Below are 21,978 nucleotides of genomic sequence, written 5' to 3' on the forward strand. Positions count from 1 at the left end.
GTTCGCCCACTTTCGGATGGCTGTGCCTAATCCGACCTTTTTTGCTGCTAAGTTCCGCAGGGGACTTACTAAGGAGATTTCAGAGCGTATTGCTAGAGCAGCATCGAAAGATTTTGGTACACTGGTACAACAGTGTAAGGACATCGAGGATGTCTGCATTATGACTAAGGCCAAAAGGGCCAAGATTGCTGAGACGAAGGGAACTGATAGTTCCACTTCCTGGAAAGACAGGAAGTTTGCTGGAAAGGGAAAAGGAAAGCAGTTGGCTGCTAGGCAAGCGCCTAGTCAGTTCAACAGGACTTCTTCACAGCAAGGAGGTTTTGCTAGACCTCTTTCCGCTCCTAGATGTGCAGGGTGAGGAAAGGAGCATGCAGGATGATGTGCTACCGGCCAGTTGATCTGTTTTCACTATGGCAAGGAGGGCCACTACTCTAGAGATTGTCCGTCGTCGACGGCGAGAGCTGCAGCGATACAGGCAGTTCCACTTCAGATGTTTCCTGCACCACCAGAGACTGACTGAGTTTATACGTTGGATAGTCAGCAGTCGGACCGAGCTCCGAACCTTGTCAGAGGTACTGTTTCCCTTGGTTAATTTGATGTTGATGTCTTGTTTGACTCTGGGGCTACACATTCTTTTATTGCAACCCCGATTGCTGTGGGGCTTGAGTTGCCCATTGATGTGCTTTCTCCACCGTTGCAGGTGATTACCGCCACTGGAGAAAAGTGTGATACCTCCACGGTACATCGAGATGTCGTGTTTCAGTGGGATGGTCGCAATTACTCGGTAGATCTGATTGGATTGCCGATGGCTAATTTGGAAATCACTCTAGGCATGGATTGTTTGTCCAGAGATTGTGTGATGATTAACTATTGTGTCTAGCGAGTGATGGTGTCTCCGTGTGATTCCACAGCCAGTCCCTCACATTTTATTTCAGTGCTGCAGGCTAGAAGAGCCTTGTGAGCAGGAACATTGGTGATGTCTTGTTGGGAGGTTTGGTGAGTAGGACAAAGGAGGATATCACTGGCATTCCTGTGGAGGGGGAATTTGATAAACCCTTGGTTTACCATAGTTTTAGGCTTAATTATACTAAAAATATATCATGAATTGCATGGAAATCAGGGTTTTATATCATAAAGTCAAAATAATTGAATATCTGGCTAACATGTTGACATATTTCTTATTTCGAAGGATTTTTGACGCGCATTATGACTTTTCAGAGCCAAAGGAATGCAACCAGATGAGTTCAAACCTCAAAGAAGCAAGATTTCAAGTGTGTACCAGCTGAAGTAGGACATTTTGGCATCCAAGAAGCACATTTAAACTCTCAAAATGAAGAAAACCACAATATCTCCCTGGACCGTTTTGGCAGCCAAACAGAGCGCCAAAACGCTCCAGAAGCAACAAGATACCATTCGAAGAGGACGTTTTGGCGCCCAACAGCACGCCAAAATACCCAGAGGCAGAAATGAATGCATCAATAGAACGTTTTAGCGCACAAACATCACGCTAAAACGCCCATGCACGGCCAAATCTAAATCCAAAAGAGATTTTATATCTTTATCAAGATGTGCATCAGATTTTTACAAAACTACAAAGTGGAAACAAATCAATCTTGATTGAGAATAGATATAAATCCATGGAAAGATATAATGGAAGATCACAACAAAGATTCAAAGCTCAAATCTGTCAACCAATCTTCAAGATCTTAAATGCAAAGAGGAAACAATTGTAGAATCAATTACAAATCTGATATGGATTCATTGGGAGATTCAATGAAGGATACAACTTCAATGGTTATAAATATGAAGCTTGGGAGCAAAACCATTTCACAAGTCCAGAGAAATACATAGAGACCTGAAGGAGGAATCCTGTTGCAGAGTGCTAGAACACTGAGGAACCAAGTCAACATCACACCAATGGAGGCTTGGGGTTCTCTTTTCTTTATTATTGTTTTTCAATTTAGTATGTTAGGCTAGTCTTTTATGTAGTTAAGGGTAGATGGAACCCAATTGAATCTTTATGTTTATGAATTAAATTGTCTCTGAATCCTGTTCTTTTTATAATTGAATAAATTATCTGTCTTTATTGCTTTCTATGAGTTTGCTCCTTATAGAATGATTTTGGGGAATTGTATGACAATAGGGATGTTGGTGCATGAATCCTGATTTGATAATTTATCTTAATCCATGTGATCTAGGGATAGATATAAGGTAATTATGCAATCTTGGAATTCTTGATCATAATGCATGTTTTCTTGGGGAATAATCGGGGAACTAGAGTTCTTTCAAGATCATATAGATTTAGGGTAACAAGGAATTGAGCCCTAATTAACTTAGAAAGAATTGATTGGCAATATATTAAGAAACAGATTCTTGACTGTTTAATTCATAACATATTGAGGATATTGGGGGAAGTCGAAATCTTAACTACGCTTGTTTTAAATTCTTAATCAATCATCATCTTTTCGATTGTCTTTTTAATTCTGAAATTTCTTTAATTGCATCTCATTAATTTTCTTTAATTTTTAAGTTCTTCAATTACAATTCTCTCCAATCCAACTTTTGATTGTCCAACTAAAACGCGATTAGCGAACTAGTGCTTGAAATTCTGATCCTCGTGGGAACGATCTCGTACTTCGTACATTTTATTATTTTACGACCGGTGCACTTGTTGAAGTTGCAACAAGTTTTTGGCGCCGTTGCCAGTGATCGAATTCTTCAACATTAGAAGTAACTAATTACCTTTTAGATTGGACTTTTTTTTCTGCACTTTAAACATTCTTCAAAAATATTTTCTTCATAAAAAATTCTGCATCAATTTTCTGAATTCTTTGTTTATTTTTATTTTCCTGTTTTCATTTTTTTATTTATTTTTTATTTATTTTTTTTTTATTGCACTTTCTATTTTTTCTGCACATCTTTTCAATCTTAGCTTATGTGAGGTACTCTTAACCCACGAATCTTGCAGTTTGATCCTGAGATAGAAAAGACAGAAAGGAAACTTAGGAAGGACGCAAAAGCAAAGAAAGCGAAAGAAGCAAAAGAAACCTCAAGTTCAACAGAACCTAAGGAGGAACCGATGGCAGAAAACAATCAACTCGCTCCAAGGACCTTGGGAGATTATATTACTCCAACCCGAGTTCCACAGACGGCGAGCATTGTTAGACCGACCATAGAAGCTAACAACTTCGAGCTAAAGCCACCACTGCTGCAACTGATTCAAAAAGACTAGTTCGCTGGAGGAAGCGCAGAGAACCCCTATAGTCATCTTGATGATTTCTTACTTTATTGTGACACATTAAAGGTGAATGGAGTTTCTCGTGACGTTCAAGAGCTTGGCTGCAGTCTTAACCTGAAGGAAGCATAACCAGTTGGGATGACTTAGTAAGGAAATTCCTGACTAGATTTTTCTCAGCTTCAAAGATGGCAAGACTCAAAGCGGAAATCACCTCTTTTGAAAAAAATGGAAGCGAATCTCTGTACGAGGCTTGGGAACGATTCAAAGGATTACTCAGGAAGTGTCCTCAACATGGAATTGAAGCATGGGAGAAAGCAAGAATCTTTTTCCAAGGAATGACACCCAATACAAGAACACAGGTAAATGCTGCTGCAGGGGGCTCCTTGAAAACAAAAACTCCAGAGGAAGCACTAGAATTGTTGGAATCCTTAGCTTCTCAAGAATTTGACAATGCCCCAGTTGCACAAAGGAGAGCAGGAATTATGAAGCTTGATGTCTATGATGCAATCTTAGCCCAAAATGAACAAATGCTGCAAATGCACAAGAAACAACAAGAACAATTAGATGCTCTTACTAAACAATTTAATTATTCTCAAGTTTATTCTGTTAGTAATTCTCAAATTAAATGTGGTATTTGTGCAGAGGCTCATGCGACGGAAGATTGTGACTACATAAGAACAACTGAAAAGCCATCAGCAGAGGCCAATGGAATCTGGTACGATCATAAGAATCAGAATCAACATCCAGGGTTGAGTTACAAATCCAACCATCAGCTCAATCCTCCCCTTCCAGTGCAACCACATACCCCACAACAAAGTAACACTTCTGAGTGGGAGAAAGCTTTTGCACAACTGTGCAAGACCACTTCTGATTATATTCAAGGTGCAAATGCTTTTAGAGAGGACACATTTTCTTTCATGCAAAAGACTAGAGCAGCACACCGGAATCAAGAAGCTTCCATAAGAAATCTGGAAATTCAGATTGGCCAGTTGTCGAAGCAATTTTCTGAGAGAGCTCAGGGTACTTTTCCAAGCAACACAATTGTCAATCCAAGGGAGCATTGCAATTCTATCACCACTAGGAGTGGGACAGTGATTCAGCCTATAGAGGAGCAGCCCGAAGAAAAGAAGAAGGATGGAGAAGCATCAGTTGAAGAAGAGAAGGAAGAAAAGGAAAAGGATACAATTGAAGTTGACAAAAGCAATCCTGAAAAAGCCGAAAAGAAACTATTCAAGTAGGAGAAGAAGAAAGCTCTAGAAAGACAGAACAAGCCATTGGAACTCTCCCCATATGCTCGAATCCTTTATCCTCAGAGATTAAAGAAAGATATTCAGAAGCAGCAGTATTCAAAGTTTCTAGACATATTCAGAAGGTTGCAGATCAACATTCCTTTTGTGGAAGCTTTAGAAAACATGCCCAACTATGCAAGGTTCATGAAGGATCTATTATCAAGGAAGCGTAAGTTGCAGGAATGTGAGACGGTGAATCTGACAGAGGAATGTAATGCTATCATCCAAAAGAAGTTACCTACCAAAGTCAAGGATCCAGGGAGCTTCAGCATTCCATGCACTATAGACAAAGTGGAAGTGGACAATGTTTTATGTGATCTTGGAGCTAGCATCAATGTCATGCCACTCTTCATGATGAAAAAGTTGGGGATTACTGAAGTTAAGCCCACAAAGACGATAGTGCAATTGGCTGACCACTCTTCAAAGCAAGCTTATGGCATCATTGAGGAGATATTGGTAAAGGTAGACAAATTCATCATTCCTGTTGATTTTGTCATCCTTGACATTGAAGAAGATGCCACAGTTCCTATGATTTTTGGAAGACCCTTCTTGGCAACTTCAGGAGCACTGATTGATGTACTTAAAGGTGAGTTAATCTTACGGGTAGACGGAGAGCAAGCAATTTTCAAATTCTTTGACAAAGAAATCCCCTCATCCGTAGCTCAACCGGAAGATCAAGTCTACTTTATTAGTGAAAAGGAAGGTGAAGAAGAACACAATGAGGAGTCCTCTCAAGAAAGTAAGCCAAAAGTTAAGATGGAAAAGCCGAGGAGCAAAGGAAAGCATGTAAAAGTAAAGTTCAAAGTTCCTGAGACTCCTTTACTTCATCCGTATGCAGAAGAGCACTATGGTAGGACACAATTTCTGAATGATGGAGCTTGGACATCACCAAGCTTGTGCTTTGAGCCACCATGATAGTATATCAGGTACATCAGGCTCGTGACGTTAAACAAGCGCTAATAGGTAGACAAACCCACACTTTACTGTTTTATTTTAATTTCACTATTTTTAATTAATTTTAATTTAAATTAAATAAAGAAAAATACAAAAATATAGGAGAAGGTGTTGAGACTAATGGCTATCATTGAGTGAATTTTACAGGTGAAGAAAAGGGAACAAACAACAAGAGAACGACTAGTTGTTTTTTATTTCTCACACAATTTCTTTGTAGATTTAAATCTATTGCTGAGGACAACAACATTTAAATCTGGGAATGGGGAATGCGCGATTCATCAAGCACAAATGAATAAGCTGGAGGAACTTCATGAGCACACACAGAATATCTGGCTAAAACAGGGAACTATCTCAAATCCTTTCTCCTTTGCTTTAGCCTAATTCTTTTTTAATTGATTTTTTATATATATATATATTTAGTTTGTTTTGAAAACCCCAAGCCACTGTTTTGTGAAAATTCTGAAATTTTTATTCTCAGTGTTTTTAATTGAAAAATGGCAGGAATTTTAAATTAGTAATTAATTCAGGAGTAAATACCATTTTTGGTCCCTAACAAAAAACACGGTCCCCACTTTAGTCCCTTAGAAAAATAAATTACTCAGTTAGTCCCTAACAAATTCAAAGTGGACCCATTTAGTTGAAATTGTGGTCCCTCATAAATTCAAAAAAGACCCATATTAGTCCCTCAAAAGGACTAAAATGGGTCCACTTTGAATTTGTTAGGGACTAACTGACTAATTTATTTTTGTAAGGGACTAAAGTGGAGACCGTGTTTTTTGTTAGGGACCAAAATGGGTGTTTACTCTTAATTCAGAGCATGATGGTGCACTTATACATTCTTTTATGAGCATCATTGCAATAAGTGACATGATTCATTGAATATATTGTTGATATTGAAGTTGTGTGAGAAAAAGAACAGGATAATTACTATGCATTCATATCCGTGAGGTTTTGAGCCTATACAGAAATTTTTTATTGAGTGTGCATTCTACTGTTGAGATACTCTAGAACTTGCTTTGTTTCTTGATTGAAATGGTCTGTGATATATTTTGTAGAAATGATAGAGGCATGTTCTTTCTCTAACTAGATGGCCAAATAACTAACCTTTTTTGATATTCCTTAGTTAAGCCCCTTGAGCCTAGACTTTTTATTCATGAAAAACCCTTGAATGTGAAAAGCCACTTCCCCAAATAAATCCTCACCTTAATAGAAGAATAATTTCAGATTTGAAGTAAGGAGTGGATACAAGTTATGGTTACAAGGTTGTGATGTCTAGAAGTACAAGCAGAAAAGGGCAAAGCCCAAGGAAGAAAAGTTGGTTAGAACAAAGAAGAGCAAGCAAAAAGCTCAAAGAAAATAAAGGAGAAGAAGTGAAAAAAGAAAAAGTTCTTGGAAAGAAAACGTCAAAAGAGAAAAAGTTCAAAAGGAAGAAGAAGAAAAATGTACAAATGTACGAAACAAATTACACTTACTCCTTCCTTCAGAATCTGAATTTAATTCTTGAACTTAGTTCCAAAAATCTTTCCTTTCCCTTAACCAGGCCACATTATAACCCTATTGAAGACCTCTTGATCTGGTTAATTTATCATAAGAACTGTGGAGAGCGAGAATATAAGCAAGCCTATGGTAGTATTAATACAGTGGAACAAGAGTGAAACACCAACCCTCTAGACAGTTGAGTGTTAGTGAATTGAAATCCTAGTGAGGTAGTGTATCAGGAATTTTTCCTTGTTCTTGATCTTAAGGAATTTCATTGAATGTTTTAATTGATGAATTATGAATCTTGCTGCTTTGATGTCTTATCCTTTCAAAGTCTAAATGCTCTGTGATCATGTCTTTGATTAAATCCTACCTATGAACTCCATACAATTGAAGGTCTTGATTAATTTTCCAGTAAGTTTATTCTAGTTAATTGCTGAGGACAACAATATTCAAATCTGGAAATGGTCGATAAACCCTTGGTTTACCATGGTTTTAGGCTTAATTATACTCAAAATATATCATGAATTGCATCGAAATTAGGGTTTTAAACCATAAAGTCACAATAATTGAATATCTGGCTAACATGTTGTCATATTTCTTATTTCTAAGGATTTTTGACGCACATTATGACTTTTTAGAGCCAAAGGAATGCAACCAGATGAATTCAAACCTCAAAGAAGCAAGATTTCAAGTGTGTACCAGCTGAAAGAGGACGTTTTGGCGGCCAAGAAGCACATTTAAACGCTCAAAATGAAGAAAACCACAATATCTCGCTAGACCATAGCGTTTTGGCGGCCAAACAGAGTGCCAAAACGCTCCAGAAGGAACAAGATACCTTTCGAAGAGGACGTTTTGGCGCCCAACAGCACGCCAAAATGCCCAGAGGCATAAAGGAATGCATTAAGAGAACATTTTAGTGCACAAACAGCATGCTAAAACGTCCATGCACGGCCAAATCTAAATCCAAAAGAGATTTTATATCTTTATCAAGATGTGCATCAGACTTTTACAAAAATACAAAGTGGAAACAAATCAATCTTGATTGAGAATAGATATAAATCCATGGGAAGATATAATGGAAGATCACAACAATGATTCAAAGCTCAAATCTATCAACCAATCTTCAAGATCTTAAATGCAAAGAGGAAACAATTGTAGAATCAATTACAAATCTGATATGGATTCATTGGGAGATTCAATGAAGGATACAACTTCAATGGTTATAAATAAGGAGCTTGGGAGCAAAACCAATTCACAAGTCCAGAGAAATACATAGAGACCTGAAGGAGGAATCCTGTTGTAGAGTGCTGGAACATTGAGGAACCAAGTCAACATCACACCAATGGAGGATTGGGGTTCTCTTTTCTTTATTATTGTTTTTCAATTCAGTATGTTAGGCTAGTCTTTTATGTAGTTAAGGGTAGATGGAAACCAATTGAATCTTTATGTTTATGAATTAAATTGTCTCTGAATCCTGTTCTTTTTATAATTGAATAAATTATCTGTCTTTATTGATTTCTATGAGTTTGCTCCTTATAGAATGATTTTGGGGAATTGTATGATAATCGAGATGTTGGTGCATGAACCCTGATTTGATAATTTATCATAATACTTGTGATCTAGGGATAGACATAGGGTAATTATGTAATCTTGGAATTCTTGATCTTAATGCATATTTTCTTGGGGAATAATCGGGGAACTAGATTTCTTTCAAGATCACATAGATTTAGGGTAACAAGGAATTGAGCCCTAATTAACTTAGAAAGAATTGATTGACAATATATTAAGAAACAGATTCTTGACTGTTTAATTCGTAACATATTGAGGATATTGGGAGAAGTCGAAACCTTAACTACGCTTGTTTTAAATTCTTAATCAATCATCATCTTTTCAATTGTCTTTTTAATTCTGAAATTTCTTTAATTGCATCTCATTAATTGTCTTTAATTTTTAAGTTCTTCAATTACAATTCTCTCCAATCCAACTTTTGATTGTCCAACTAAAATGCGATTAGGGAACTAGTGCTTGAAATTCTGATCCTCGTGGGAACGATCTCATACTCAGTACATTTTATTACTTTACGATCGGTGCACTTGCCAAAGTCGCAACAAAATTCCTCGCGGCGTTTCTTGAGGAGATTCATGAGTTTTCGCCACAGCGGAAGATAGAATTCTCCATAGATTTGTTGTCTGGTGTGAGGTCTATTTCATTAGCTCCATATCGGATGTCACCACCAGTGTTGGCGGAGTGGACAGAACATTTAGAGGATCTTTCGGTGAAAGACTTCATTCGACCGAGCGTGTCTCCATGGGGAGCACCGGTTATTTTTGTTGTTAAGGTAAGATGCCTTACGCCATTACATGATTGTGATGGTGCCTTGTTTGAGACTATGAAATTCTCTTCAAGGAATTAAGTGTATAACACTTAGACTTTGTGGCAAGGCCACGCGCGTTCATGTATACGCGAGTCTAGGGCATGTACAAGTTGTTTGTGGGTTGAGTGGTCTCCATGACTCTAGGTTCATTTGTTATTATTGATTTGCTTCATAAGTAGTTAGCATGTTAACACCATGGATAGTGTTATTATGAAATAAGTATGATAAATGATGGTAATGTATCAATGTTATTTCACCTTTAATTGACTCTTGATTTTGCAGATACCATGGAGATTGAGGTATACCGTTGCATAGAGTTTTTGATTTATTATGTTATTGAAATTGAAAATTTTGCAGGTGTACGTGAACTAAGGTACGTTACTATGTGAATGAATATGTTAAATAACATGTATTGGTTGAAATGAACATGATTATGATTTCGTGCTGTGAAAGGTATATGAATTTATTTTGAGAAAAATGATTTATAAAAATAGTAAGTCTAGTCGATGTTAGAGTCATGGAATAAGACCAAACTCACTCAAGCCTTGTGTGGATAAGATTTTGTGGGGTCAGGTTACCTCTATGGATAGAGTGACTGACGATCCCAGTGAATCGAATGACGATTTCGATGTGATTGCGAAGTTTCGAGATCTGACGGTGACCTCTTTGTTGGAGGTGCACTTCTCGAAATGGAAACCGTGCAAGTGGATAACGAGCTCATGGAAAATATCAAAGAGGCGCAAGTGCAGAGAGTGCCTAGATTAGGTGAAGAAGGAAGGACATTGTTGTTGCATGTCCAAGTATTTGAATTGCCAGAAGGTGAAGTTAGAACACCAGAAGCCGTCTGGTAAACTTCAACCTCTTGAGATTCCGGAATAGAAATGGGAGAGCATTTCCATGGACTTCGTTGTGGGTTTGCCGAAGACTCAGGCTGGTTGTGACTCTATCTGGGTCATTGTGGACAGATTAACGAAGTCTGCCCACTTTCTTTCGGGGAAGGTGAGCTTCACTACTGAGCAGTTGGCTAGACTTTATGTTCACGAGATCGTGAAGCTTCACGGGGTGCCCGAGAGTATCATCAGTGATAGGGACCCAAAGTTCATTCTCGGTTCTGGGAGGCGCTGCAGGGAGCTTTTGGTACTCAGTTGCGATTGAGTACAGCCTATCACCCTTAGACTGAAGGACAGACTGAGCGGACCATCCAGACATTGGAGGACATGTTGAGGGCTTGCTTTTTGGAGCAAGGTTCAGCATGGGATAGGTACCTTCCATTGGTTGAGTTTTCGTACAACAACGGTTTCCATGCTAGCCTGGGCATGGCACCCTACGAGGCATTGTATGGTAGGAGGTGTTTGGCTTAGACTTTGTCCAAGATACTACCCTGCAGATCCAGTTGATCAGGAAAAAGTTGAAGCAGGCATAGAGTCGCCAGAAGAGTTATTATGATGTTAAGCATCGTCCACTGGAGTTCAGTGAGGGTGAGCACGTGTTTGTGAGACTTTCACCTGTCACCGGTGTTGGTCGGGCACTCAGAGTAAGGAAGCTGAGCCCGTGATTCATTGGGCCATACCAGATCCTTGGTAGAGTAGGACCTGTTTCCTACCGGCTTGCCTTACCTCCGAACTTGGCCAACATCCACGACCTGTTTCACGTGTCTCAGCTTCGAAAGTACGTAGCAGATCCTTCGCACGTGGGAAAACTTGAACACGTAGTCCGGACATTAATCCTGATACGTTAATACAACTCAAATCTAAAATAGGACATAGTCAATCAATGTGGGATGGACAACCCCCATGCTCACCAAATAAGGCAACAAATCCCAACAGAGTCTGAAATCAAATAACAGGAAAATAAGGATAAAGCAGCATCCAATCAAAATAGTATATCATCATGCATCAGTCAACTAAGCTCCGGTCTCTTGCCGCCCGAGGTCTCAACCCCCGAGTTACCTGAACCTGAAATATTTGCCCCAAACGTGGGGTGAGATTTCTAAACAGAAATCTCAGTAAGGCAAGGGGTCCTCAAGGACTCTTCCACCCCAAGCTCACTTACAAGTATAATATAAGTTCAAAACACTAAATACAATGCATGTTCATGTTAAGGCATTTATATCATGACAATATAATCTCTTGCTCGACGAGCTAACTACTACAACTCGTTAATCATGTGATGTATGCAAGTGCAGTTCGACTGGCCAGGGAACAAGATAGGGTTTATACACGTCTGTTACCTACCAACATGAGGGAGGCTGCCTCATGCCTTGCACACTAGGGTGGCTGCCTGATCGTACAAGTACTAACATCACATTCATACATTACATATGCCTTGCACACCAGGGGGGCTGTCTGATCGTACAAGTACTAACATGACATTCATACATTACATCAACAACTATATCAACATGTCTCAGGTGTATATCAATGCATATATCATTTTCATAAAAGCATACATGCATATATACCACCCTCCCATGGAGGTCGGTGGAACAAGCAACAGATCGATCCGAGGACACGAAAGCTTACCTCTTAAGCAATCAGTCCAAACCAAGTCCATACAAGCTCAAGGCTCACAAACAGCACAATCACCATCTGTTTATATGATAAATACTCATTAGCATTCATTGTCTAAGGTTCCATTAAGTGATTGGGACTTTCCAACTGGTTTTAGGTGATTTCATGCAATTTCTGCAGGAGGTATTCGAATACTCATCGATGAGTATTTGAATACTCCAAGTCTCTAGAAAGTATCTGAATACTTTCACTTAAGTATTCATATACCACAAGGTATCCAAATACTTTTCCTCCAGTATCCCCATACCACCAGGTATCCGAATACAAACACAACAGTATTCGAATACTACCCAGTATCCAAATACTTAATCAACGGTATCCATATACTTTTCTTCCCAGAAAAGTATCCCAATACTCCTGCAAGGAGTATTCGACTACCAAGGGATAAGTATTTGAATACTACACAAAAAGTATTCGAATACTTATCAGACAGAATGCAAAATTTCGTGCATTATCTACATAAATCCTATTTTAAATGTCGAAACTCGATTTGGAGTCCAATGTCTCCATAACAGATGTTCATTAACATGTTTAAGACTCAAAAACACAATCCTTAACTCAAATGATCCAAGTTTTACTTTTTAAAGGATTAAACAAGCTTAAATCATGAAAATGACAAAGAGGTGATCATGGTATACCTCAAGTGTCTCAAACTCAGAAAAAGACTCCTCCTCGGAGCTCCCAACATAGTCCCAAGGTGCCGACCTTGCAAAGGCACGAAAATGCACTACAAGATGGGTCTTTTACACCTAAAGGTGGCTTCTTGAAGCCTTAAATGACAAGAACAAGGCTCCACTCAACCAAACTCAGAAATATAGCCCCCAACCCCACCAACTCAGCAGCTGACACTCAACAATGCATAACCTTTCTCCCACCCAAGGCTTGCTCACACCTAGCTATGGTGTTTTGGTGAAGAATCTCTGAAGAAAGGTGGTCACTTTGGTGGCTTTCTATGGAGAAATGGAAGTGGCAAGATGAGGGAACACCAACTAAGAAAATGAAGGCATGTAGGATCAGTTTTGGAGATTGAAAACTGACCTAGAAATGTGTTCCCTTAAGTATATATAGTCTCATTAACTTTAACCACACTGTATTAACATTAATAGTTACGCTTAACATTTTAATCTCAAATTTGGGATTCTGAACCTAGCCATTTTTCTAGGATTTTCCGTATTTTTATTTTATTTTTCGCAGTACTTTTTCAGTACGCGCTTTTACTTAGCCAGTATCAGTTCTGACACTAGTTCTCATTATTTTAACTTGAAACTTGTTATGCTAGTCCTATATATTATTTTAGTGACATATACACACTTTTAATAATTTTCCGGGATACTTCTTCGGTACGCATTTATACCGTGAGGCAGAACCGGTATCTGCATTTTTCGTTAGAAAATCGACTTTCAACGTTATTAACCACTTACCATAATTATTTACGCCTTCACACAATTATTAGGCTCAATTATGGAATTATCTCATTAATCTCATAATTAATTAATTAAATTTTTAAATTAACGGTGCGGGTTCTTACATTCACCCCACCTTTTAAGAATTTTGCCCTCAAAATTAGAAACATACATGTCCCGAAACTCGGGGTACTGTCGGAGAAGCTCGTCTTCTCGCTCCCACGTACACTCTTCAGGAGTTCTTTCCGTCCATTGCACTTTGACCATCGGAATGATCTTGCTCCTCAGCTTCTTCTCGCCACGATTGAGAATCTTGAGTGGTCAGACAGGAGTTTTCAAGTTCTCCAGAACTTCCACATCATCAGGTTGCATCACGTGCGAAGGTTCTGCTATGTATTTCCGAAGCTGACACACGTGAAACACGTCGTGGATGTTGGCCAAGTTCGGAGGCAAGGCAAGCCGGTAGGCAACAAGTCCTACTCTACCAAGGATCTGGTATGGCCCAATGAATCGCGGGCTCAGCTTCCTCACTCCGAGGGCCCGACCAACACCGGTGACTGTGTCGGAAGTTCGTTCTTTCTTTGGCTATGCAGGATTTTACAAGAACTTTATTCAGGATTTCAGCAAGATTTCCCTACCTATGTCCAACCTTTTACAGAAAGACATAGAGTTCTTGTTTGATGATGCATGCAAGGCTGCCTTTGATCATCTTAAGCGTTGCCTAACTGCCGCTCCAGTCATCCAAGCACCATATTGGTCTCTTCTTTTTGAGTTGATATACTACGCTTCTAACTATGTTGTGGGTGCTTTTCCTGCTCAACGTGTCAACAAAGCTCCCCATGAAATTTCCTATGCATCCAAGACTTTGGATTCTGCTCAGTGCAACTACAGCACTACTGGAATGGAACTTTTAGCTATAGTTTTTGCACTTGATAAGTTTAGATCATATCTTTTGGATACTAAAGTTATCATTTTTTCTGACCATGCTGCTTTAAAGTTCCTTTAAAAGAAAGCAGATGCCAAGCCTCGGCTTATCCAGTGGATGTTGCTGCTCTAGGAGTTTGACATTGAGATTAAGGATATAAGTGGTGCAGAAAATCAGGTAGCTGATCACTTGAGCCGCATCACTCATCAGCCCTCTGATTCCTTTTCCATTCATAATGATTTTGGTGATGAGCAGCTTTTACAGCTGCAAGGTAAGTTTCCTTGGTATGCTGATATAGTTTATTACTTGGTTGCTGGTGTTTTACCTTCTGATTCCACTAAGGCTCAATCCCTGAAATTGAAAAATGAGTCAAAATATTATGTTTTGTATGACCCTTATTTGTGGAGATTTTGTAGTGACAAAGTAGTTAGACGATGTATGCCTAATATGGAGTTTCAGTCTGTCCTGGAATTTTGTCTTGCATCTGCTTGTGGTGGTCATTTTGGATCCCAAAGAACTGCTAGGAAGGTGTGAGACTCTGGTTTATTTCGGCCTTCCTTGTTCCATGATGCTTATGTGTTCTGTAAAACATGTGATAATTGTCAGAGGGCAGGGAGTATTTCCCATAGGCATGAGATGCCCCAGCAACCTATACTCTTCTGTGAGATTTTTTATGTTTAGGGTATTAACTTCATGGGTCCTTTTCCTGTTTCTTTTAGTTTTATATACATATTGCTAGTTGTTGATTATGAATCTAAATGGGTTGAGGCGAAAGCCACCCGTACTGATGATTCTGCTGTGGTTGTAGAGTTTGTTCGGTCTCACATTTTATACAGGTTTAGCATTCATAGAGCCATTATTAGTGACCAGGGCTCTCACTTTTACAACCAGAGCATGGCAACTCTACTGCTGAAGTATGGAGTTATTCATAAAGTTGCCACAACCTATCATCCACAGACTAATGGTTAAGCTGAAGTCTCAAACAGAGAGATCAAGCAAGTTCTTCAGAAGACTATTAACTCTAACCGGAAGGACTGAAGCAAGAGACTGGATGATGCTTTATGGGCATATAGGCCTGCATACAAGACTCCAATTGGGATGTCTCCTTATCGGCTTGTCTTTGGTAAGGCATGTCATCTTCCGGTGGAGTTGGAACATCAGGGCTATTGGGCTGTCAAGTAGTGTAACATGGATTTAATGTAGTTAAGGATGAAAATCAAGCTTCAACTGCAAGAGCTTGAGGAGCTTAGATTGGATGCTTATGAGAGTTCACGTCTATACAAAGAAAAGACAAAAGCATTCCATGATAAGAAGATTCTGAGTAAAGAATTTGTTGCGGGTCAGAAAGTTCTCTTGTTTAATTCTCGTCTAAAGTTCATGCCTGGTAAGCTTAGATCCAGATGGGATGGGCCCCTTGTTATTACTAATGTCTTTCCTTATGGTGCAGTTGAAATATGTGATAAGCAGTCAGACAAGTCTTTTACCGTGAATGAGCATCGTCTGAAACCTCTCTACGAGGGACCACAGCAGCCTGTAGATATTGAGATGGAAGCAGAGATCAGACTGATCGATGCTATTTATCCTCCCTAATGAGGACAGGGAGTTCTTTTCCCTATTTTTTTCCAGTTTATTTGAATTTTTAATTTTATTTCTTAGTCAATAAATAGATTATTCTGTTTTTTCTGATACTTGTTAAGTTATACATAGTTTGAATTGAATTTAATACTTGTGATGGATCACTCTGGTTAGGATGAGTTCTTAATTCTTGGATTACTTTACTTGGTAATTGATTTTGTGATGCTGATATGTGATTGGTATATCCTTTGGTGAGAATTCGGGCCTACATGAATGGATTTTATCATCTGTTATTCTTTCTTTCTTGTGTGCTTATGCTTTTGATTGTTATTCTCTAGAACTTGCTCTTGTTGTTTTTGAAATTATATTTTTCATTTGCATGCATAGATATGATTGAGGCCTTCTTTCTTTTTTCCACTTTAGCCAGATAGCCATCACTTGCATTATATTCTATTTGGCTAGCCCTTTTGTGCCGTATATCCTTTTTTTCTTAGCCACATCACTAGCCCAAGCGAAAAACCAATTAATTCCACACCCTGGAAATTTATTGAGTATTTGTTTCACTATAGTTTTATGTTTAAGTGTAGGGATTTGCTCGAGACGTGCAATACTTTAAGTGTGGGGGAGGAGCATTTATTTAATATGTTACTTTTACTATAAAAAAAAATTTGAAAATGAGAAAAAAAACAAAAAATGAATTTTTTTTTTGAAAAAGTGAAAAAGAAAAAGAAAATTTTTAGCTCTTTGTGTTGTGTTTTTCTGCTTTTATTTCAATTATGTTTCATTAGTATAATTTTTATTTAGCTACTGCTCTTTTAAATTTTTGGGTGTTTAACCTCTCTTTTCCATACTCATCCTTACCTTCACCCTAGCCCCATTTTAACCTTTAATAAAGTCCTCTTGATTTATGCATGCATTTGTTTTTAGTAATGGAGAAATAGAACTTGAGCAAGCTTATGGTAGGACAATTTTTTCGAGTATAATTAGAGTGATACACTTATTTACTCATACCCTTGAGAGATTGATTGAGAGCATCTCAGAGACCATTGTGCATTATTAGCTATATCATTTGAAATTACCAGGTTCTGTAAATTTGAGATGAAGGATTTTTTGTTTTGCCTGGTTGATCTGTTGAAGTTTTGTGATCTATATTCAAACTCTGTATTCTTGACAATTTTTAAAAATGATAGGTTAATCTTTTAGTTTTTACTTTTGTTTATTTTGAGTTTTGATTTTCCTCAAGAGTGCAAAAAGATAAGTGTCGGGGAATTTGATAATGAATATTTTATTGCACTTATTTATTACTCTTGATTAGTATTTTAGGAGTATTTGGAAAGAAAATAATGGTCTTTGGGTTAAATTAGATTTCTGGTCGTTTATTGGGTTTAATTTATTTTCATCAATTTCTAACTTTATGTTTCTTTAGTATTTTGACCATATCTCACTCTACATGTGTCCGATTAACTCCATTTTTATTGCGTTTTAAAGATAACTCAAAGGGATACAAATTCTATGAAGACAAGAAAGCCCAATTAGGATAGGAAGATGGTCGAAATTAGAGCCCAAGTCAGAAATAAGTTGTTGGAATTTTATTTATTTAAATTTGTAATTAGAACCCAATTCTGTTGAGGCCGAAAGCCATTGTTTTAGTTCTGATTTTGTTTATTTTATTATTGTGAGCCAAAATTAGTTGAACCCTAACCCGATTGTGATGTGAGTTAAAAGGATTCGTTTAGGAAACTTGTCGTCGGTCTTCATTAGAAAGTTTGTACGATAGACAAATTGTCTCTGCAGATTAATCTACAATTTCTGTTCTTCTTCTTCATCTTTTCTTCAACTTCTTCTTAATTTTTAAGTATGTTTACCTTAACCAAGCTCAGTTAGGTCTTTGATTTTAAAATATAGTTGTTGAAGGATTGCGTGATCCATTCGTAGGTAGTGAGATTTGAGGAAATGAGTGGTGCGCGGCTGAATGATATGACATTTACGCCTGACCATTGGATTTCATATGATTTATAGTGATTGGCTTCCTCTCCCTCAATTTCTTTCACCCAAAAGTTCCCCACATAGATTTATAAAGCGGAAGTGCTATTTGTGATGCTAGTGTACAATTAGGATCCTCTTTAGCGTGATTATTTAAAATTTAAATAATTCCTCACTAGTTATTTATAAAGTGGAAGTGCTATTTATGATGCTAGTGGCTCACACAGCCATACTGGGAACAATTAGGATCCTCTTTAGCTTGATTGTTTAAAATTTAAATAATTCCTCACTAGTTACTCGTCTGACGATAGGTTTTTCTTTTCTTTTCACTTTTTTTAATTTTTTTTAGTTCTTTTACTTCAGTTTTGGTACTATCATGTCATTTTAAGTAAGAGAACGAGATAGATCATGAGAAACAAATAGTGGACAATAATAAATAAAAGGTGCACGTCTCACGTAGAATGAAATGACACAAATTATATAATTTAAAATTTCAAACACTTTTGGCTTATCAAAAACATAGTTTATTATCGTTTTACAAACTCGTCACTCTTCCTTATTCCAAAACATTCAGTACAACATACATTGCGATAACTGTTTATAAGACATTTGAAGAATCGAACCCCTTATTCTTATACTGACACTGGATTCAAAAGGATCTCTGCAATTTCGTTCTTTGTTGATTTTTCAGAGTGTGTGTAGCCATCTCCGTCTTTGTAAAGCACTTCAATTACACGTGACAGGTTGAGAACTATCATCAGAAGAGGCTTTGGCATTTCGGTAGGGTCAAGCAATTCCTCGTTGATATCCTTCCAAGCACTCGTCACTCGTCTATATAATTCATCAATGGCATCTTGTTTTGTGACACGGTGTTGCTTCATGTAGCACTCAAGAGCAGAGGCAACATGCCCTCTCTTCTGCTCAAGCTAAACAAAATGAAGGGAAGAAACTATTAAATATGTATTTTAGAATATGAAGGAAATTAAATCTTGGGATTAATTACCTCGTTGGAAACAATGTCATCCATGAGTCTTGCAATAATTTTTGTTGCATTTACAATTTCAGGGTCATTGGTTAACCATTGGAAGACCTTTTCTGTAGCAATACATCCCATTCCAATGAAAGCTGTTGCTGTGACCATATGGTAACCAGAACTTACTAGTGCAATATCCATGTACTCTTCCATTGTTGGTGTATAATTTTGATTCAACCATTTGGCCTCAGCAAAGTAGGCTTGGGCCAATCTTTTCATCTGGGTTTCGCACCACAAATAAGTTATATACATTTAACGACAGAAGATTGTCTTACACGTCCTTGTTCCTACTCAGACACTTTTTAAATGAAGAGAACATTTGTAAAAAGGCAAATAGAGTGAAGAGTTTTACTTCATTTTTGGCATATATTACACAGAATGCTCTTCCTTCCTTGGCCATCTCTTGTTCAATTTCTTTGTAAATATCCAAGAGTGCTTGGTAGTAAAATTTCATGTATTCTGGCAAAAACTCCATGCAGTTGATATCCCACCTAATAAAATGTCCATTGATTATAAAAAAAAAAAGTCACCAAAAGGTTAACAGATTTCTCTCTAAAATTATAATTCAGTTACTTATGAAATAAAAGGGAACTTTCATATTTTATTTCAACCCCAAACCTCTCTATTGCTTCGGTGAAAATAGATAGCTCTTCAAATGTACCATATACATCATATATATCATCCATTGTTGATGCCATAGATATCACCTTGGTCAATAGCCTTCTACCGAGAGAGTACTGTGGCTCAAAAAACACTCCCAATATCCAAAAGTAAGCTTCCACAATCCTATTGCGTGCAAAAGGAAGTTTTGTTGCAAAATCCAAATTTTTCCACCACCTAATTCATTGAAGATGACCAATTACGATAACCAATGCATGAGTCACTTGCATGTTGAAACAACGGATGCTTTCTATTTATTTATTAAGGTGTTGTGGTTGAAGAACTTACATCGAGATACTGCCAAGTTCCTTCTGGTGTGTCTTTTGGAGCATATTAAAATCTAATTTGGCAAAGAGGAGCAAAGTTTCATCATGTGAAGGGTCTTCCTCATAAGTAGAAATGTAATGCCTTGCCACTAGCCTTGGCAGGTTCTTGCGGAGTGGTCGTTTTAAGGCATGATTGACTTTCGAAGCAAGAGAAGGACTCAATTGTGCGGTCATGAACTGAAGATGTGAGGTAGTGAAAGCAAGCGCTTCATCCAATATGTCTTCTCCATGAATCCTGAGATGTGCAGCTTCGTACAAACTTAACATTCCCTCAACATCAGCAGTAATTGTTTCCTTGAAGTTTCCTTCCTCATTCTTGAACTTCTTAAAAACATCTGGAATTTAATCTCCAACCGTAAGATCCATAGTTGTTTTTGTATTTATAAGATACATAATATTTTTTTTTTTTGGTTTTTGCAATGTTAATCCATTTTCTCATCATTTTCTTTTGAGTTCTGGTGTTTGTTTAATCATGTATTATATATTTTTTCCAAAATCTTTTACAATTAAAATGTAATAAAAGTAGATGAGGTGGGACCTACCGGGTGAAATGTTATATCCTTGTTGCCTCAGTAACCTAAAGACAAGGGCAAGAGAACAGAGGTCTTCATTGAGAGTTACTATATCATTTTCAACATAACTATTGTGAATACGCTGCAACACTTCACCAATCTCATGTTCAAAATGATAGTGTAATCCCAAACGTTGGATTGAATCAATCAAGGTAGCTTCCGTCAAGGGCCTTAAGGCCTTCTCATTACCAGGGATTAGCTTCTGTCTTACTTTTTCTTTTAGTATTATAATTTGCTTCTCCATTATTTCATCCACTTCCTGCACGTTAATTAAACTTTTGTTATGTTATTAATGAGACTAAATTTCCATAAAATAATGGAGAGAATTAATAAAAATTGATCTACAAAGTCAAAGTTCTTCAACAGACACTTGATGTACATATACAAAATATGTGAGACTCAAAATATGATTATGGCCGTTAGTCACGAGTATGATAGAATTATGTACATGCATATTGCATATGTAAAGCTTTGTAAGAATAAAATCATATTACCGTAGGTTCCAAACCATATTGAATAAAATGATCTCCCCAAACATTGGGATGATAATTTGCCGAAGGTCGAGAGAAATCGGAGGAAGCATTAGAGGTTGGAGCAACTAGTGTTGAAGTTGCTGAAACTGACATAAGTTTCTTTCCGAGGTTATGATGGATCACCTTAATTTATTTCCAATTATAATGGGTACACTAGATGGCTCACAAACTAATATTTTCTCTCTAAGGCTTTCAGTGGGGAAGAACTTAATGTTTGCCGTTATTTATAGAATTTTCTCCAAGCAAATGTGAATTTCAACATAAAAAATTCACCCGCTGTTTCAACTATTGGACCACACCTATTTTTATCACAATTTTCACTTCCTCTTCGTAATTGGCAGTATTCACAGTTCGTGTGAACTCCACGTTTGCACCTATTTCCTCCATTAACCTCTTTTCAGTTGTATGCCTGCTCTGCTTCTATTGGCCAACCAATGATAGGTTCCTTGTGGATGAAGCTCTTCAACAAATTAAAGAGTTCCACGCACAATCGCTTATTAGAAACGAGACCATAAAGTGGCCCCATTGTTTTTATTTTTTTCAAAAAAAGCCAGAATACGTATCCTAGGATTTGCATGTATATATCCTCGCCTACTGTATCTCTACGTGCACCAGGTGTAGAAATAATTTTGTCATATATGTATATGGAAACAAAATCTCAACAATTACTTTAGATAAGGTTATTTATAACTATCCTTTTATAATTATAACATTAAAATTATTTTTTTAATTATTTCTATATCAGCAGAGAGACAAGAGAGAGAACATTAAAAAAAAAAAAAATTCTCTTTTCTTAGTCATTCTTGAGAACATGTCTGCTGACCTGGAGAAAGAAAAGAAAAAAACAACTTTAATATTATAACTATACACTACCAACCGTATATAGTTATAAAATAATAGCTATAAATAAACTTATCTAAGTGGCTATATATATTGTGTGTGTGAAAACATTCCGTAGATGAATCTCCAGATAGTGTGGCCCAAAATTAAAATTATTAGTTGGAGTCTCATCCACCAATATTAAGCACACTGTGAACTAACGGTACAGAACAATAGCATAC

At 37.4% G+C, this 21,978-nt stretch overlaps 2 protein-coding genes and 1 non-coding gene across 3 annotated transcripts; 1 reads left to right on the forward strand and 2 right to left on the reverse strand.

Moving 5' to 3' along the window:
- The first annotated feature begins 3,423 nt into the window (after positions 1–3,423).
- Positions 3,424–5,442, forward strand: LOC133295475 (uncharacterized). Its single transcript, XM_061494314.1, has 2 exons — positions 3,424–4,329; positions 4,477–5,442. The coding sequence occupies exons 1-2, from the start codon at positions 3,424–3,426 to the stop codon at positions 5,440–5,442; spliced, it is 1,872 nt and encodes a 623-aa protein (XP_061350298.1).
- On the reverse strand, positions 3,430–3,536 carry LOC133295477 (small nucleolar RNA R71). Its single transcript, XR_009749347.1, has one exon. It is a non-coding gene; the product is annotated as a small nucleolar RNA R71 (small nucleolar RNA).
- A 12,828-nt stretch (positions 5,443–18,270) lies between the features above and the next one.
- On the reverse strand, positions 18,271–21,099 carry LOC133295472 ((-)-germacrene D synthase-like). The gene is made up of 7 exons (XM_061494311.1): positions 20,879–21,099; positions 20,355–20,643; positions 19,775–20,147; positions 19,445–19,663; positions 19,179–19,317; positions 18,797–19,045; positions 18,271–18,719 (listed from the first exon to the last, which is right to left on the reverse strand). The coding sequence occupies exons 1-7, from the start codon at positions 21,008–21,010 to the stop codon at positions 18,426–18,428; spliced, it is 1,695 nt and encodes a 564-aa protein (XP_061350295.1). The 5' UTR covers positions 21,011–21,099; the 3' UTR covers positions 18,271–18,425.
- Positions 21,100–21,978: the final 879 nt, after the last annotated feature.

Source organism: Gastrolobium bilobum, unplaced genomic scaffold, assembly GCF_033153095.1.
Source record: "Gastrolobium bilobum isolate Gb01-03AN ecotype WA unplaced genomic scaffold, APGP_CSIRO_Gbil_v1 utg21418, whole genome shotgun sequence".
Classification (NCBI taxonomy): Eukaryota; Viridiplantae; Streptophyta; class Magnoliopsida; order Fabales; family Fabaceae; genus Gastrolobium; species Gastrolobium bilobum.

Bases quoted from the DNA above. Each gene is read 5' to 3' on its own strand.
- LOC133295475 (XM_061494314.1), top strand. From the start codon at position 3,424: ATGGCAAGACTCAAAGCGGAAATCACCTCTTTTGAAAAAAATGGAAGC. The intron at 4,330-4,476 runs GTGATTCAGCCT...CTATTCAAGTAG, and splicing joins TCACCACTAGGAGTGGGACA to GAGAAGAAGAAAGCTCTAGA.
- LOC133295472 (XM_061494311.1), bottom strand. From the start codon at position 21,010: ATGTCAGTTTCAGCAACTTCAACACTAGTTGCTCCAACCTCTAATGCT. The intron at 19,664-19,774 runs GTAAGTTCTTCA...TCAATGAATTAG, and splicing joins GAACTTGGCAGTATCTCGAT to GTGGTGGAAAAATTTGGATT. The intron at 19,318-19,444 runs GTTTGGGGTTGA...ACATTTTATTAG, and splicing joins TTCACCGAAGCAATAGAGAG to GTGGGATATCAACTGCATGG.